The sequence below is a fragment of the Ictalurus furcatus genome, chromosome 1, assembly GCF_023375685.1.
Source record: "Ictalurus furcatus strain D&B chromosome 1, Billie_1.0, whole genome shotgun sequence".
Classification (NCBI taxonomy): domain Eukaryota; kingdom Metazoa; phylum Chordata; class Actinopteri; order Siluriformes; family Ictaluridae; genus Ictalurus; species Ictalurus furcatus.
In genome coordinates, this window is record NC_071255.1 from 24,345,774 (window position 1) to 24,362,555 (window position 16,782).

Below are 16,782 nucleotides of genomic sequence, written 5' to 3' on the forward strand. Positions count from 1 at the left end.
TTTCTAGGCACATAGTATCAATCTGTCTGCCTTTTCCCTCCAGGCTTAATACTCTGTCTTGAGGTCACTGCCGAGCAGCGGCGCACTGTGTGTCACTTTCAGATGAGATCACTTCTTTCTGCGAGTTGCTGAGCTATGTACTCCAAGCTAATCTGCAACCACTTCATGTCTTACAGACACTTTCCCTTCCATGGGCTCGATCAGAGAGGACGATGGAATTCTCGCATACACAGACACAGACTTTCCAACTGTTCCCTCCCACAAATAATCAAATCATTTTACAGCGTAATGCCCCACAAAAGACTTTCATGACAAACCAGCAACACACAAACAGAGCCAGACTATAGTGTCCAAAACTTGCAGATGACTTTAAGGGGTTGGTTAAAGGCTTCAGAGCCTCAAGAGTCCCCCGTGTTTTCAGATACTCCGTACGGGATCATTTTTCTCATCTCGGCTTGTAGATTTCCAGGGACTCATTGGTTTTATCAAACCATACCAATCAAAATCAAGCACTGGAGACTTACAGTCAGATGTCTATATCTTGGCTCTTTTCTTACCAACCAAAATAAAAAAATATTTTAAGAAATAGTTTGGTCTAATCTATTTCAAAAGTCTTAGGAAATCATTTTTAATAATTTTTTTTTTTTAAATAGACATGTGTTATTTGTATCCCACCAGAGTTAGAGAAGCATATTTGTGTTGATTAATCAAGAGCTAATTTTTCACAAATCTTGGACCAGTTTAAAAACTCAAACAGATTACCAAGGAGTGTAAACTAGAATTACATTATTTACTTATTTTTTTATGTCAAAAGGGGAGAAAAAGAAAAGAAAAAAGAAATAATTTTGCCCTTTCCAGGGCAAAATCTTAATCTAGGATATGGCTAATTACAAAAACCATTTACATTTATACATTTATGTGTAGTTGGGAAAGTTGATCAGTGTTGCATTTAGCTGGTTTAAATACATCACTGCACCAAACCACCACTATTACATACTGGTGATTTTTTTGTTTGTTTGTTTGTTTGACTCATCTCCAAACAGTTGACTGCAGTACTTCTAGAGGAGATAACCGAAACATATTCTTCTTTAAATGTATAAAGATCCCCAGATAAGAATAATAATCCGCTTGTGTCATTTCTTTCCTAATACTTAGCTACACAAAAGCTGTTTCAATAATAATAAAAAAAAATTCAATAATAGCCCCATCTTGTGGAGAACCTTCTACCGGCTCATCACTCAAAACGCTGAACTCTTGTATTTTATCCAACAGCCACAAAAGGGTCAATTAAAATCTTTAAATAAATAAATAAATAAATAAATAAATACATACATAAATAAAAGTCACATCCACGAATAGGAGTTATATTGTACAATGTTAATAGGTGGCACACGTGAACAAATCTAATGTATAAATCAGTTGAGGTTGACTTATGCCAATTGTCCACGTTAGACCAGCGGTCACCAACCCTCTTCCTCTTCTACATTCCTGCAGGTTTCATCTTCAACCAAAATCTAACACACCTGTTTTAGTTGATCAAGAACTTCTTTAAGGCAATGATTAGATGGTCAGGTGGGCATGGTTATGGTCTTCAGGAAGGCAGAAGAACATTGTGATATGAAATTGTCATTTATTAAAAAATAAATAAATTAATTAATTAAAAAAAAAGATATTTTAAAAGCAACAAAACAATCTATTGCTGCCTTGGGGTGGGGTAAAAAAAAAAAAGTTATTTTGGGGGAATAGCACTGGCATTACTTCCTCTCACGACATGAACAGTCTATCAGATGATTTGGAGTATGTTTAAGAGACATCAAAGATCAGAGAAGGGGGCAGACAGTGAAGGAGGGAGGGAGGGAGAGAGAGAGAGAGAGAGCACGAAAGAGACTGAGGGTTAACAAAGAAGTGGGGAACAGGCCATTCGGAAGGTTGCAGGCTGCTTGCAATTACCACTTCCTTTCGATAAAGACTTTCAGATGTGCTCCTGCCATGGCCCAGGCTACAGAAGAGTGGAGAGAGGGAGGGAGGGAGGGAAGGAGGAGTGGAGGAGGAGAAGCGATCAGCGATCAGCACATGCCACAGAGCTCAATATACCCTACCTGAGCTTTGGAGTGCTTGATGCCAATTTTACACTACATGACTTTAAGACACAAAATGATAACGCTAGCATGCCAAGCACTTATGGGCTTCATTAGAGGGGGTTAATTCTATCAACATTAAATCTACATTTACAGCATTTGGCAGGCGCCCTTACCCCGAACGACCTACAGAAGTGCTTTATAGTTTCCATCAAACACACATCCTCATGCTGGTACAAATAGTTCAGGATCTAAGAACACTATCAAACTAAAACCTTGTTAAGAGGTGAGGTAGTACGGTCACAAAAACAGTACAAATCAATTGTTTTAAAAGTTAGTGCTAATACCAGAACTGCTACCTGCTACCACAGATGTAGCACTGAGGAATATATCAAAACGCAGACACCATCCCTCAGTTTTAATTGTTGTGTGGGATGTTCATTTCTAGAAAATAAATCTAAGTATGCGAAGATATTTAGACTTTTATTGTAGAAGCTGCCGAAAGTACATAAAACTCGCCTGCATATATTCGGTTGGCAAGCGGGGCACTAAAGAGATATAGCGAGAGCATATTTCTCATCAACTTAGCCAATCAGGTCTTGTTTTTACTGGCTGGGAGAGCAAGTGCCACCACCTTCTCCTGGGAATTTCCCCCCGCTCGCTCACTCTCTCTCTAAACAGCGTGGAAAAGAAAGGTGATAATGCACAGCTTGCAGGAAGAGGAAAGGAATGGAGGGGGAGGAAAAAAAAATGTGACCTAAAAGAAAGAAAAGAAAGAAAACCAGGGGTCAAAAGAGAGAAATTGACACACATGTAGACAGGGGGTTGTCAGAGTGAATGGTGTGATATTAGAAAAGTTGGACTAAGCGAGACGGTAATCCTCTCACCCCTGGATTTCCTCTGGCCACTACAGCAATAAAGCCCTTAAACAAAAATACAAGCTAGCCAATATACAGCCCCCTCACTGGGCTCCCGAATTCCTATAGGCTGCACCCTCTAACCACGGTGACCATCTCTCCCACACCCACCCAAACACACACACTCACAGGCAAAGCGAAAAACAATTAAAGAGGGATAGAGAAGAAGTGACACAAACAAAACTATTTTCCTACAATGTTTATGTCTGGCAGACACGAACCCCTGGCAACACAGATATCAAAGAAGGGGGAGTTTTATCCTAAGAGTATGAAAGAGGGCTTAAGGAGCAAATCCTTTTAAAGCCCTACTCCATGTGACAAACAGATCCCGAGCTCAATGCAGGCCTCTGACCGAGACTAGATTGGCATTTCTCTGGATTTCCCTCGGGCTGTCCCACAACCCCTTAGGATGCAGCGCTCATCAACTGAAGGATTCCCTCAGACTGACATCCTGATAGCAAATCTGAACCCTTATACAGAGGATGTGTGAGGTTTAGATGGTCATCACAAAAACAGCTTACAGACTTCAAATTAAGTCACACCGTCACCATTATTTACACAGAGAGAACAGGTCAGTTTGGTATAACTCCTGAAATTTCATTAACAGCTTTGCTGACCTCTATGAGCAGTGTGAAATAACAACAAAATAAGCCTTGTTTTCATATGTTAAAACGACTACCACACACACCAACTACAGATAAGAGATCAATTGTCATTACTCATGTTCGTTGATGTAGAGTTCTGACAGCTCATGCCATGCTTCCTGGTCTCCCACAAACCTGGAAGACAAAGTGACAGTTAGGTTCTTTGCCAGACAAAAGCAGGGTTACGGAAGGGCTCAGGGGCAAGCTCAATCAAAAGGCAAAGCCCGTTTTAATTAAAAAGTGGAGGGGAAGGGGAGGAGAAAATGGGGCCCAAATCCGCTTGTAAAACACTCACTGCTCCAGATATTCATTGAGCGCCCGGATGGCCTCGTTGCTCCTGCCCTGTGCTCGCAGAATGGAGATCTTGCGCTTCCTCGCTGCCTGTGGAGACACATCGACAGAGGATTAAGCGCTCTGAAGCTTCAAGTGTTTGGCAGAAAGAGAGAGAGAAAGAGAGAAAGGACATAAGAAAGCAAGCAAGGACGAGATGTGTAAATGATCAGGGAAGTGCTGGAGTGACCTGCTGGAATGTGCACTTTCACCTCCCTGTCCATGCTACATACTGATCAAGCTTATTCACAGAGGTCAAATCAACATTTCAGTGAAACCGTTATTCAAACAGAAAAATAACAGTGTTGAACTGCAGCTAAAAACTTTGCAATGCACTTTATTAAATCACAGCGACATTCCAGATTACGGACTGTAAAGACTTTATTGGAGATGCTCAGACATCATGAGCTTGCTACTTAGAAGTGGGGAACATTTAGCCAGACCAGATAAGCGGCGACTCATCATGTTTAAGTGGAGAAATTAATATATTAATCTAAAGCTCAGGCCAGCATGAGCCCATGCGCTCCTTAGGCGTAGCTTGCATCAGCCCCACATCACGTTTTTTTTCCTCTTTAATTCAGAAGCGACCTTCGGGTGGATAAGACTCCCATCAATCTAAATCATAACGTATTACGAATGCTTCCATGACCTTTCCAGGAGTTTTTATATATATATATATATATATATATATATATATATATATATATATATTATATATATATATACACACACACACACACACATATATACACACACATACATACATACACACACACACACACACACACACACACACGTACAAGTGCAGCTTTAACCATGGAAGTGTGCATTCTTGCCACATAGATTATTTATGGACTGGCATTTGATAGTGGCTCTTCCTCACTCCCACACTGCAGACCAGACCCTGTTGCGCAGGGCATGAGTCACATCTGAGCAGCCGTAAATCTGAAACTGTTCTGACACTGTTGCCACTCCAAATCCACTTATCCATCACACAGGCAGGCACAGCCACCAGCTCTGCTGAGTGCACCAGGCCGAGACGTGCTGACACACACACACACACACACACACACACACACACACACACACACACACACACACTTCAAAAGAACTTCATATGGAGCCCCCAAACCCAAAGTGAAACCCAATACCTAATTAGGCCATCAAAAGACAGACAGCAACAGATGATCTATATGTAGTACTGACATGTTAGTACACCCAAATCTGTGGGTTCCTGGTAAAGTTGGCAATACATGAAGTTAGTTTTAATGAACTGTAAATATATTCTACAAAGCACAAAATGAGCCACTGTGCTGCGTTTTACCTTCTTCCTTCCAGAATGACGGAGACTGATTGGAACATGTAAAAACGTGTTAAACACATCACTCTCCCAGAGGTAACAATTTCGAGAAGGCTGACCATGTCATTGTCAGCACTCTTTCTGAATTAGCACTTGAAAGGCTTCATACTGAGGAGATGGGTGTTTATAGCTGCTCTCCTGTTTCTACAGGCCCACAGGCCGAAGGCATGACGCAGCCATTTTCGTCCTCCCTTACAGAAAAAGGCATTGATATGGATGAAACGAACTACTGGGATTTTAAAATCTTGATCTCTCGTCAATTATATATTCGAACTTTCTTTAACTCTCCACCATAACTAGACTGCAGACCGTAATGCTTCTTTCAGTGGGTATTAAGGAGGAGTCAGCCCTGCTTTCGGCACCTAAAATTGTTCATAACCAAATTGTGGTTTTGCAATTCAATCAAATATAAAGGTTAATAATTTACTAGTTATTAATGCTCTATACACGTGGCCAAAACTCCAAAAACCCAAGTTATGTTAATACAGTGCAAAGATGAAAGATTTATTGGAAAACAAACTCTTCTGAACCAGTGTCGCCGACTTACATCAAGTTTAGTGCTTTTTAATAACCATGTGGGTGAGTAGCACCCACACATGATTGGACAAGCATCTCGATTTAGTTCGGCACAAATCCTCTTGTAGGAAACCTAAGCTTGCAAATGATGCATCGTTCAACAGAACTATTCTATTTAATATTACGGGAATTTTCGTTGACCTCATATGCTTTGTCAATTACAGATCGAACGCGAGGGCTGAGGTGTTAAGCAATCTGAACCGTTATTCAATCTGAACAAGCTAATTAAGTTACATTTGAATGTATTGAAGTAATGGTCATAATACCGAGTGATTAAGATCAAGTGAGTGAGCACTTCAATGTGCAGAGAAAGGAAGCAAAAGCAAAATGGTATACAAGAGCAAAGGAGAATTTTCTCTAGAGCGTTGCTGTAGGTATTGGAACACAATAAATAGTGGAAGGGCTAACACATAGTTCTAACATATTTTAGACACCGCCATGGCACAGAAGCCTTGAACAATTTTTTGTTGATTCAACAATTTTGGTTAATGGGTACCACATCTATTCTACAGCCTATAATTACAACAGCTCAGTTTCCAATCTCAGCTCTGCATGTTGGGATGCCTCACAAGTCTTCACCGTAGTCGCCAATTTTCCGCCAATTTCTTGGATCATCCTCTCCCTTCTCACATTCCACGATGAGAAAATAGTGTCCAGATAAGTCTAACCCAAACCAACAAAGACAGGTAGCCCAGATGATGTCACCCACTCCCATACCACAATCTCTGCTGCCCATCTGCCAGCCAGCCCATCTGTTAGCCAGAGTTTTGGATTGTGGGAAAAAATACATGGGCTGGTGGACATCGCAGCACAGCCCTATTTTGTTCCATTCCCGCCCACAGGTTTGAGGACACAGAATCTAATGGGAGGTGGCGGGTGTTTTGGACATCAGGAAATATGCTGATCCTATCACAGAACTCTGGGCTGTACCACAATTTGTCAGAAGAGTTCACAGGGCACCTGCCTATTAACACAACGTTCCCATTAGTGGGTGATTCTTACCCAGCTTATGCCAGATATGGAGGACAGAACTTAATCAGTTTTTATCTGCACGGATTCTGACGGAGTAAAACAGTGCCTGGAACAGCACCTCCCTACCTCAACACTCTCCTTGAGGTTTATGTTCCCTCATGCAACCTGCGATCAGTTAACAACTGAGGCCTGGTAGTGTCTACCCAGCGAGGCATGAGGTCCCTTTCCAGAACCTTCAAACTGTCTGTCCCTCAGTGGTGGAATGAACTTCCAAAGTCAATCCGGACCGCAGAATCTGTCACCATCTTCAAAAAAAAACGCACCTCTTCCATGAACACGTAACTAACCCCTAACATGCCTAATAACTCATACATCTGAGAGTTTTGTTTAGCAGGTTCGATGTTTCTCTTGATGTTTCTTTTTTGATTCAGCTAGAACTTTGAGAAATGTTAGGTTTAAGTGACTGAGCCATCTCTCTAAATATCTACCGCATGGCTTTGAGGTGTATTTTGGATCATTTTAAATCATTTCATTGTATTCCATTTTTGACTCTACGTGCACAATAAATGAATATGATTTGAATAATATTTAAATGTATTTAGGGCCAAAATAAAATAACACCTGCTTGCCTGTTATTGACCAGTAAACTTATCAAGTTACCTTTGAAAGGTTTTCATATAAATGGTCTGCTTTTGGGCAATCATTGCACATTTCATGATTGCAGTACTTCTTAAATTACTATACTCTAGTGTTGAGCAACTTTTACAGCAATATATCTTCCATCTGACTCAGAATAAGATTACATAAATCAATTAAAATATCTTTTTTTAAACCATATACTCTAGCCACATCTACTTACATTTAACCTCCAAATGACTCCATAACAGGCCAACACAATTTCTCCATATTTTTAACAAATCATGGATGGCTCAGAAAGAACACAATGTCTTCAGAGAGTTGATTATTAAATATGATTATGTAATGCACATTACATCACATGTTCAATTTGGACAGTACGTGAAAAAAAAGGAAACAGGTTTCCTCAAGTGAATGTATTAGGTTAATGCCTTTTAAATGTTAGCAGAGGAACAAAAAGTTGTACAAATGCCAGATTGTAGAGAAGGGAAAAAAACTGACACTATCCGTTTTGCATTAGTAATCTTGAACTCCCGTTTGTTCAATGTGTTTGCAATTTAATCATGGGAATCGGGACGGTGTCTCGGTTGACTAGCCTGAAAAACAAACAAAAGAGGCTTGCTTGTTTTCCAAACGAAGAAAGAGTGATGGGGTCTATATGGGCCAAAAGAAGCAGATAGTCAAATAAATACCAACGGTAATGATATAATGAAGGCAAGTGGGATTGAGGACAGGCAGTGAGCGAGATGAGGATGACTTGAGGAGACTTTTCGAGCGAGTTGAGGATGACGACAGTCCAGGGAGTGCAGTCTGTGAAAGTGGGAGAATGAGAGAGAGGTGACTGCATCAATGCACGTGAGGGTTTATTGACTTTGACAGCAAAGCTTCCTTGGGTTTGAAACAGACCGACTTTTAGGTGTGGAATCCTCAGATGAAGTCCAAAGAACAAATGTCTATGGTTCATTTTGCACATTTTGCCAGCCCAGAGAAAACATTTAATATGTCTAAGCAAGTCCATGTGTCAGAATCGTGTAGAACTTCAAGAGAGAGCCAAAACAAACATCGATTCTTTTGAGAATCCATTAAAGCATTTTTTTTTTTTTCTATATGGCCACGTATCCTTTGTGGAATAAATTAACAGCAGGTATGTGTTTGGTGATGGCAGGATGGGGTGACTGTGACAGATGGGCAAAACTTGGGCATATCTGGTTGCTGTAAATGATTCGACTGAAATGTCGTGCAAATCACATTTTTTTTAAAAATGGATAGTGTGTGACACACGGCATTTGACTAATAATAAACTTCATGTTATTCACTGATGTGTGATCTGATTATTAGAAAATGCTGGGTAAATGTACTAGGCTATGGTGAGACCAGATTCTGGCCTTGAGAATTTCTTCGACTTCTGAGGGGCGTTTTCAGACCTGTACATCTGTGCTTTGTTCTGAAACGAGGGCCTTAATTGTTAAAGTTGCATTTTCTCCTTGGCTCACAAAGCAACATTTCAAAGCGTACCGAAATGTGTTTATGCAAGTAACGTGTGAGTAAACTGTCCTCCCAGTGGTCAGAGTGCACCTGTTTATGTTGCGAGGTTCCACCTATAGCGGTCATCCCTCAAAATGGATAGACAGCAGATCTATCAGAGATCATTATGGCTTTTTTTTTAAGCTGTAGTCATATAATTTATCAGTTTGAGGAGGAATCAATGTTCCACAGAGTGATTAAAGCCCATATCCTTGAGACGCTCACTAAACACCTTGTAAACCTCAGTGTTTTTATCCGTTGTGAAAGTTGTTCAGAAATATGTTCGTCAGATCAAATTTCAATGTGTTTGGTCCAAGTTAATCCGCAATTCATGTTGTGAGCCATTACCAAAACATACACGCTTTTTTCCCTCTCGCAGTTCCCATCATGCATTGTTATACAGGCTGGTTCGTCGTTTCGGATTGCTTTCTCACCGCAAGCGAACCGCTCCAGAATTCGTTTGCAATCGGGCTGAGACCACCTCATCCAGCTGGTCTCGGCCTGATTGTTTTGGAGCAGATCCGAGTGCGATTGCAGTGTTCTGCAAGAAAACGTCAAAAATGCTCCAAACAAGCCAGGTGTGAAATCGCCTTTAGCCACATCGCTAGTTCGTTGTTTGTGAATTATGATGGTATGTTAACTGAGGAGCAGCATAATAAGCATTTCCATGTTGTGTATCAAACACTTGACATGAGCAAGTGTTCCATTCAAGTGCATTGGCTATGCCTTGAAGCGTTTATATTTCATGTATTTTTGTTGAAAAGTGTAGTTAGTGTTAGTGAGTAAGAGAAAGAGAGAGAGAGAGAGCGCAAGAGAGAGACGCAGACAGACAGACAGTTAGTAGAAAGGCCAGAGTTCAAGTAAAAAGATACAATTTAAGCACAGCAGGCTGATCTTCATTTCTTTACTTACCGTATTAGTAGGATCGTCTTGCAGTATTGAATCATACAACTTGTTGGCATCATCGTACCTTTAAAAAGTAAAGAGCTGGGTCACCATTTGTTAGGCAGCAGTGAAATCAACAGAGCTCAAGGCAATCAGCTTCTTGTATACAGGGTAGCTTAACTCCACGCAAAGCACTAGCACAGATTAGTGGTGTGTCTAAGGAAGGAAATAAACAGTTGTCTAGTTTATCTGTAGTGAGGGTCCCTATGCAGCTTAAAAATGAATCAAGTGTACAAATGAACACAAACATCTGTACAGGCAATAACTGCAAGGGCTTTTTTCTGGATTTGCAAAGACTGCTGCAAACAGATCAGTGTTCGCTTGCATCACCAATTACACATCATTTGCAGATTTGTTTCCTTGCATGCTGAGTGAGAGAAAAAAAATCAAATAGAATCAAATCTTTATTGTCATTGTACATGTACAACCAAATTGGATGCAATCAGATCAGTGCAACATCACAAAGTGCAACAGGTATAGAAATATATATAAACATAAAAGAGCCTTTAAAAGTAGCTATAAAATATATAAAAAGAAAAGAAAGATTCAAAAAGGAAATGAAAACATATCATATCATACATACACAACAGTTCGCTGCACGATACATCTCCTTAATATTGCATTCAAGTAATGTTTAGTGCTGATATTGCTCTTGGATAAAAACTGTTTTTTAAATCATTTTGTTTCTGTCTTCATCGTCCTGAACCGTCTGGCGAGGGCAGAAGTTCAAACAAAGAGTGTCCGGAGTGGGAGTGATCTTTTAGTATGTTCTGGTCGTTTTTGAGGCAGCGGGAACTGTAAAGCTCTTCCAAAGAGGGGAGAGGGCAGCCAATAATCTTCTGGGCGGTGGCGACGACCCTCTGGAGCGCTTTCCTCTGTTTCTGTGCAGCTGGAAAACCACACACAGATACAATAAGCAGAATGACGGTAGAAAGCGGCAGAAAGACAGAAGCACTTTTTGGGTGAGGTGGTTCTTCCTAAGGATCCTCAGGAAGTAAAGTCTCTGCTGTGCATTCTTTACCAGTACTGTGGTGTTGGTGCTCCAGGTTAGGTCCTCCCCCACGTGCATGCCCGGGACCCTCTCCACACATTCCTCGCTGATGAAAAGGGGTTGAATATCAGTTTTATTTTTCCTGTAGTCTATTAGCAGCTCCTTGGTTTTGGTGGTATTGAGGACCAGGTTGTTATCCGTGCACCACACAGAGAACCGCTCCATCACGTCCCAATAGGCGGACTCATCACACAGCCCTGTGGGGAGCCAGCGCTGAGACTGAGGGCTGAGGAGATGTGGGGGCCTACTCTCATCCTCTGGGAGCGATCTGACAGTCCTTATTCCAGCGGCAGATTGAGAGAGGTAGTCCCATGTTTACCAGTTTAGTCACCAGTCTATGAGGGAGTACGGTGTTAAATGCAGAGTCCACTAAGAGCAGCCTATCACAGCTCCCCCACTGCTCTAGGTGGATCAGAGCAGTGTGGAGAGTTGTAGCGATGGCATCCTCTGTGGACCTGTTAGCTCTGTAAGCAAACTGGTGTGTGCCAAGCATGGGTGGGAGGTTTGAGATTAAGTAAGTCCAGATCAGTTTCTCGAAGCACTTCATGATGATGGGAGTAAGTGCCACTGGACGGTAGTCATTCATGCTGCTGATGTTGGTCCTCTTTGGAAGTGACCAAACAGGATAGGGACCAGTTGAAGATCTTGGTAAAGACCCCAGCCAGCTGGTCCTCAAAGTCAATCAGCACCCATCCCGGGACGGCATCGGGTCCCGCAGCTTTCCTCGGGTTCACCGCCCTCAGTGTGCGCCTCACCTCACGCTCCTCTACAGTGAGGATGTGGCTGCTGAGGACTGGTGGATGTTATGTGGTTGCCTCGGGTTGCTCCACCTCGAAGCGGGCAAAGAAGTGGTTCAACTCCTCCGACAGCGAAGCACAACCGACCGCAACTGAGAGACCATTTACTAAATATATTCATCTTAAAGAAGACATAAGAGCACCGTTTGATATTTGATACGTGATAATAGTACTGACAATATAGTTTCTGTATTGAAATGACTATCACAAAATAAATGAGAAATAATTTAACTAACAAAGTTCCTCAAGAGTTCTTTGGAAGGTTCTTTGGAGAGATTAGGGAGAGGAACACCAGAAGAACCCTTTTAGAGCTCTAGACGATTTAGTTTTTTGTAAGCAAGCAGGATGAAGAGAAATTTGTGATTTAAAAAAAATAAATGAGTCCTCATGATTAAGACCTGTTCGTGCTCACAGCTGCCAACAGAAGCGACTCTGGATCATATTATCAGAGAACAGCTCCACTTCCACTCCACCTCTACCCCAACATCCACTTTATTACTCAACTGCACTCTAGCACATTTCACATAGCACAGCAACAGGCAAGCACGCCTTCGCCACTTGGCTTTATTTAGGTCGGATTCAAGCATGTTGTGTGTGCGTGTGAACGTGTGCGTGTGTAGGGCTTCGTTTAGGCAGCACCGTCTGATGGCAATTAGACCGAAATTTGCAGTTTATTTAATCTAACAGTGCAGAAACGATCACTCTCAATTATGGCGTGAGTGATAAACAAGTCGATATGGTGCACAGACTGAAAACCGATGAGTCATGAAATATAAACATATTAACATTGATTTTTATTCCTTTCTGCTTGCAGAAATGAAAGGGTCTAGTGAAAACAAGATGGGAGATAGTCTACGTTTGTGAGTGTATCCAGATATTTCTAATGCACATGGAGCCTATGCAAAAGAAAAGGAACAAAAAAAAAAGAAAGAAAACAAAATGGGGTAATAGCGTGACCCACCACTTCCTCTCTGGGAATTCCTCACTTGGGCAAAACAACCACAGAACTACAAAATCCTGAAACTACTCCTCGCTCTCCCACTTAGTCAGTGGAATAGTGGCTTACTAAACAAACAGCCTCCCACCCAACTTCTCAACCTGCGTGCTGATCAGACCCTCCACACCCCAGCCATAAACCCAAGGACAAGCTTGCTAAATCTGGGTTCTAATTAATCTTACCTCTCCAGAGCCTCGAGCCGCATGCCCGCTAATCGCGTTACTCTGTGACTGTCTGGAAACTGCCTCTTCAGCTCCTGTAGGCAACTCTGCACAAAATATAAAAAGCTGTAGTATAAGCACACACAGCCGTGTATAAAAACACATGTACAAAAACAGAACGTGTGGGGAACGTGTTGGATTAGGACATGTAAATCACTCTGTGGTTATTTCATTTTTATTTACATGCTTGGGTGTCAAATCTGTATATTCAAACTCGAATTTTTCTTCAATTCAAGGCTTACTGAAAATCTGGTCTGGGAAAGCAATATTACACTAAAGGCCTTTACTGACTATAAATTAAACCCAGGTGAGAAAAAAAAAAAAAAATTACTGATGCCAGTGAGAACTTTCAGTGGTGCGCTATGGGTACCCCTAATCTCACGCCAGCTACTATACCAGGATTTTCATCTTCACACTGAACTACCCTTTTTTTCCCACATGGTGAGGAATGCTGCTTTCCTAGTTAAAAAAGAAAAAGTTATTCTATGGCTTAATCCAGTTAAGCCATCAGCATCATGGTCAGTTTCCCTCTTCTTTACACAGTGTTCCAGCTGAAGCCAACAGAAAAGTGTCTCCTCTCCATATAAATATATCAGCAAAAAGAAAATTTCAACACCTCAAGGAGGCCAAATTGGTTTCTATCAAGACAGTGCTGTTTGAACAGGTCTCTACTGACAGGCTTTCTAATAGTCATTACCACTAAAATTATTTTTTATGTTTTAAATTTGACAACTTCTTGTAGGTCTGTTTAATTTTTTTATATATATATATATATATATATATATATATATATATATATATATATATATATATATATATATATATATATATATATATTTATTTATTTATTTTCAATCTGCCTTTTTATCTTTCAGTCAAAAAAATAGTTAACTTATGTTAAACAAAGGGTGTCCCAAAAATCTCCATACACACACATAATATTAAATAATATATAATAAATTTATATATATATTTCATAAAAATAATAATAATTATAATGATTAAAAAAAAAAATTAATTCTAAATTAAGTGTTCATTTCCCCTATGTATGGAAAATTTTGGGACACCCTGTATATACAGTGTGCCTCAACAGTCTCCATACATAAAGGGACTATGGTTGCCAGCACCACGTCAGTTGTGCCTTCGTCAGTGGATGTTTGTGGACGTTCACTTCTCGGTTGGTCTACAACACTTCCAGACTTTATTGAAATTGTTAAGTTTGGCAACAGTGTCATGTGTAATGTCCTCGCCATGTTTCCTGTTAAAGTCCATCGCAAACTTTGGGACAGTTTCCCAATCCAGCCATGAGAATGATTTCAATACGTTCATTAAGGCGATTTCAATAAGGCATTCTTTTTTCTTTTGTTCCTTGTATTCGGGTTTATCGCCATACCAGCTTCAATGGCTATTTCATGGCGAATACAGGAATTTATCAGACATGAATAAAACAAAATTCTGTAATAATCAAAGTAATGAGTAATAAAAAAAATAAGCAAATTAAATCAAAGATGGCAATATAATTCAGCTTAAAAAGTCAGACTTTTCCATACAACATGACTCTATAAAAGATTCTTTAAATTTGCTAGTGATAAAAACTGTAAAAGTTCTCCAGGGTCCATCTTACAAAACAACGTTTCAAAGTTTGACCTGATAAAAGGTGTTGTCTTTATAAATAGGGAAAACTATAAAAATATACTTTATGGTCAAAGGAGTGTTGTAATATTGGGATTTTGGTAATTCTTCTTCCTTCAATAAATATCCATGTGTAAGACTTGTGTACACCATTTGATCATGTCTAGTTTTAAAAGGGTAAGTGCATATTCTTCCTATTACAGGGTTTATTTCGAATAACTTGTTATTCGACATTCTTCCCATTCTACTTGCCATTTGTCGAGTATATACTGGTTGAGCAAGGGATTAAGGTCAGAAGGTGGGATTTTGCATTCTCCGATTGATTCCATGAGGGCTTCTTTCGCAGCCATGTCCGCTTGTTCAATGCCAAACATGCCATGTCCCAGAATCCAGCAGACAAGTATGCTATAATTGTGTATTTGCAACCGGTCTGTTTTCAAAGGCATTCTTAAAAGCTATCTGGGGGAGATTGTTTTGTTGTGTTGTGTTGTGTTGTGTTGTATATATATGAAAATCTAAGTATGAAAGATTTTGGAAGATATTTTGCTAAAAAGTGTTCATTTACGTTAATGCATGGAGACTTTTGGGGCATCCTGTACTGTACTATACTATACAAGAATATAGTTAACGTTAACTACATGATATACTACACGATCAACATACATTTATAGATTTTATTTCACATTAATAAACATTCTCCAGTTTCCTTAACAGAAAGCAAGACTGCATGTTTTAAGTGGGAAAATCGAGTCATGGCAGAGAGTATCGGCTAAAAGATTTCTAATGTGAGATGGCAGGAAGGGCAGGGCTTCCAAGGGACCAGTCAATGTTATTGGAGAGTTCAAAGCCTACGCAAGTGTCAGTCATTCCAGATTCATGTCAACTGGTTCATCTCCTGTTGGGGAAGAAAAAGGAGACTCTTTTTGGCACATTTTTGACCGAGAACACGTAGGAGTGTTCTCAGATATTAAAATGCTGCATTCCTGGTTGGCAGGTCTGCATTAGAAGAGATTTCTCACAGTCCCTGAAGTAATCTTCAGCAACTCTTTTCCAGTACATGTTTTCTGGCTGAACAGCAAAGCAGCACAGTGTGTGCAGGATGAAGCTTGGGCTGAAAGGATGAGAGAGACTAGAAACTCACCCAGGCCAAATCATCCCGACTGCAGTCCAGCGCTGCGATCATCACCTGCTCATAAATTATCCAAACTGTGCAAGAGAGAGAGAGAGAGAGAGAGAGAGAAATACAAAACGGTGGCATTCAGTAAACTTAGTTTTTAGTCAGGTACTAAAGATGACACAAAAAAAACAGTCTGTTTGACAAATTGTATGGAAAATGTATATGAATCACAAACATCACTCCTAAAAGGTTTCTTGTTTAAATGCTGATGTATGCAAGTTTTACTAAACAATTCTCATGAGAGAGATAGGAGAGCTATATACAGAGTGCTGCAACATATTTAAACATAATTACACATCTCCAATACTGTTAGTCCTGACTAAACATCCATGAACTTAATAATATACAACCCTAAATAACATGGCAACCATTAGCACAATAACACAGTAAGCTACACTAAATAATTACCTCTGTGATTAGCACCATGGATTAAAATATAATAAAAAAAAAAATTCAGAAGTTAAAAACATTTCTGCCATGACTCATAGTTATTATCTCACCAATAAGAGATTCTGGAGACGTTTGGGAAGGTGCCCTGTTGCCAATCATCAAAATACATTTCCTCATGTTTCCACAAAGTGCTAATAAAAGTCAAACGCTTAGCAAAACGTTAGTGTGACCTTTTCACTTCAACAATAAAAAAAAAAAGGCTGATTAATGGGTTTGGCTAATGGATCCAATTAATGGAATTAATGCTTCATATAAGACAAGTGTGTTTCACAGGCTGTGCATTCTTCATCAGCTGAAACCTGTTAATTGATAAAGAGCAATAAAATCTTACTGAGCAAGAACAAAAATGATGTGCCAAAACAAACGCCTGCAGCTCCTTCTGGCTTTTTTTGGATTTTATGATTTCGAGTCTTGCTTTCATAATTACCCTCTTGTTTCACAGCCAGTTTTAGAGCTGGTTTCAATAAAACCAGGC

At 40.1% G+C, this 16,782-nt stretch overlaps 1 protein-coding gene across 1 annotated transcript in view; it reads right to left on the bottom strand.

Annotated features, from left to right (window-relative positions):
• Window positions 1-16,782, bottom strand: part of emc2 (ER membrane protein complex subunit 2) — a 37,291-nt gene that overhangs the window by 8,063 nt on the left and 12,446 nt on the right. The window contains exons 3-7 of the mRNA XM_053633480.1: window positions 15,822-15,886; window positions 13,010-13,095; window positions 9,950-10,007; window positions 3,935-4,020; window positions 3,715-3,774 (exon numbers count right to left, since the gene is read on the bottom strand). Of these exons, the coding sequence (XP_053489455.1) occupies window positions 3,715-3,774; window positions 3,935-4,020; window positions 9,950-10,007; window positions 13,010-13,095; window positions 15,822-15,886 (355 nt within the window). The remainder of the gene's footprint in view (window positions 1-3,714; window positions 3,775-3,934; window positions 4,021-9,949; window positions 10,008-13,009; window positions 13,096-15,821; window positions 15,887-16,782) is intronic.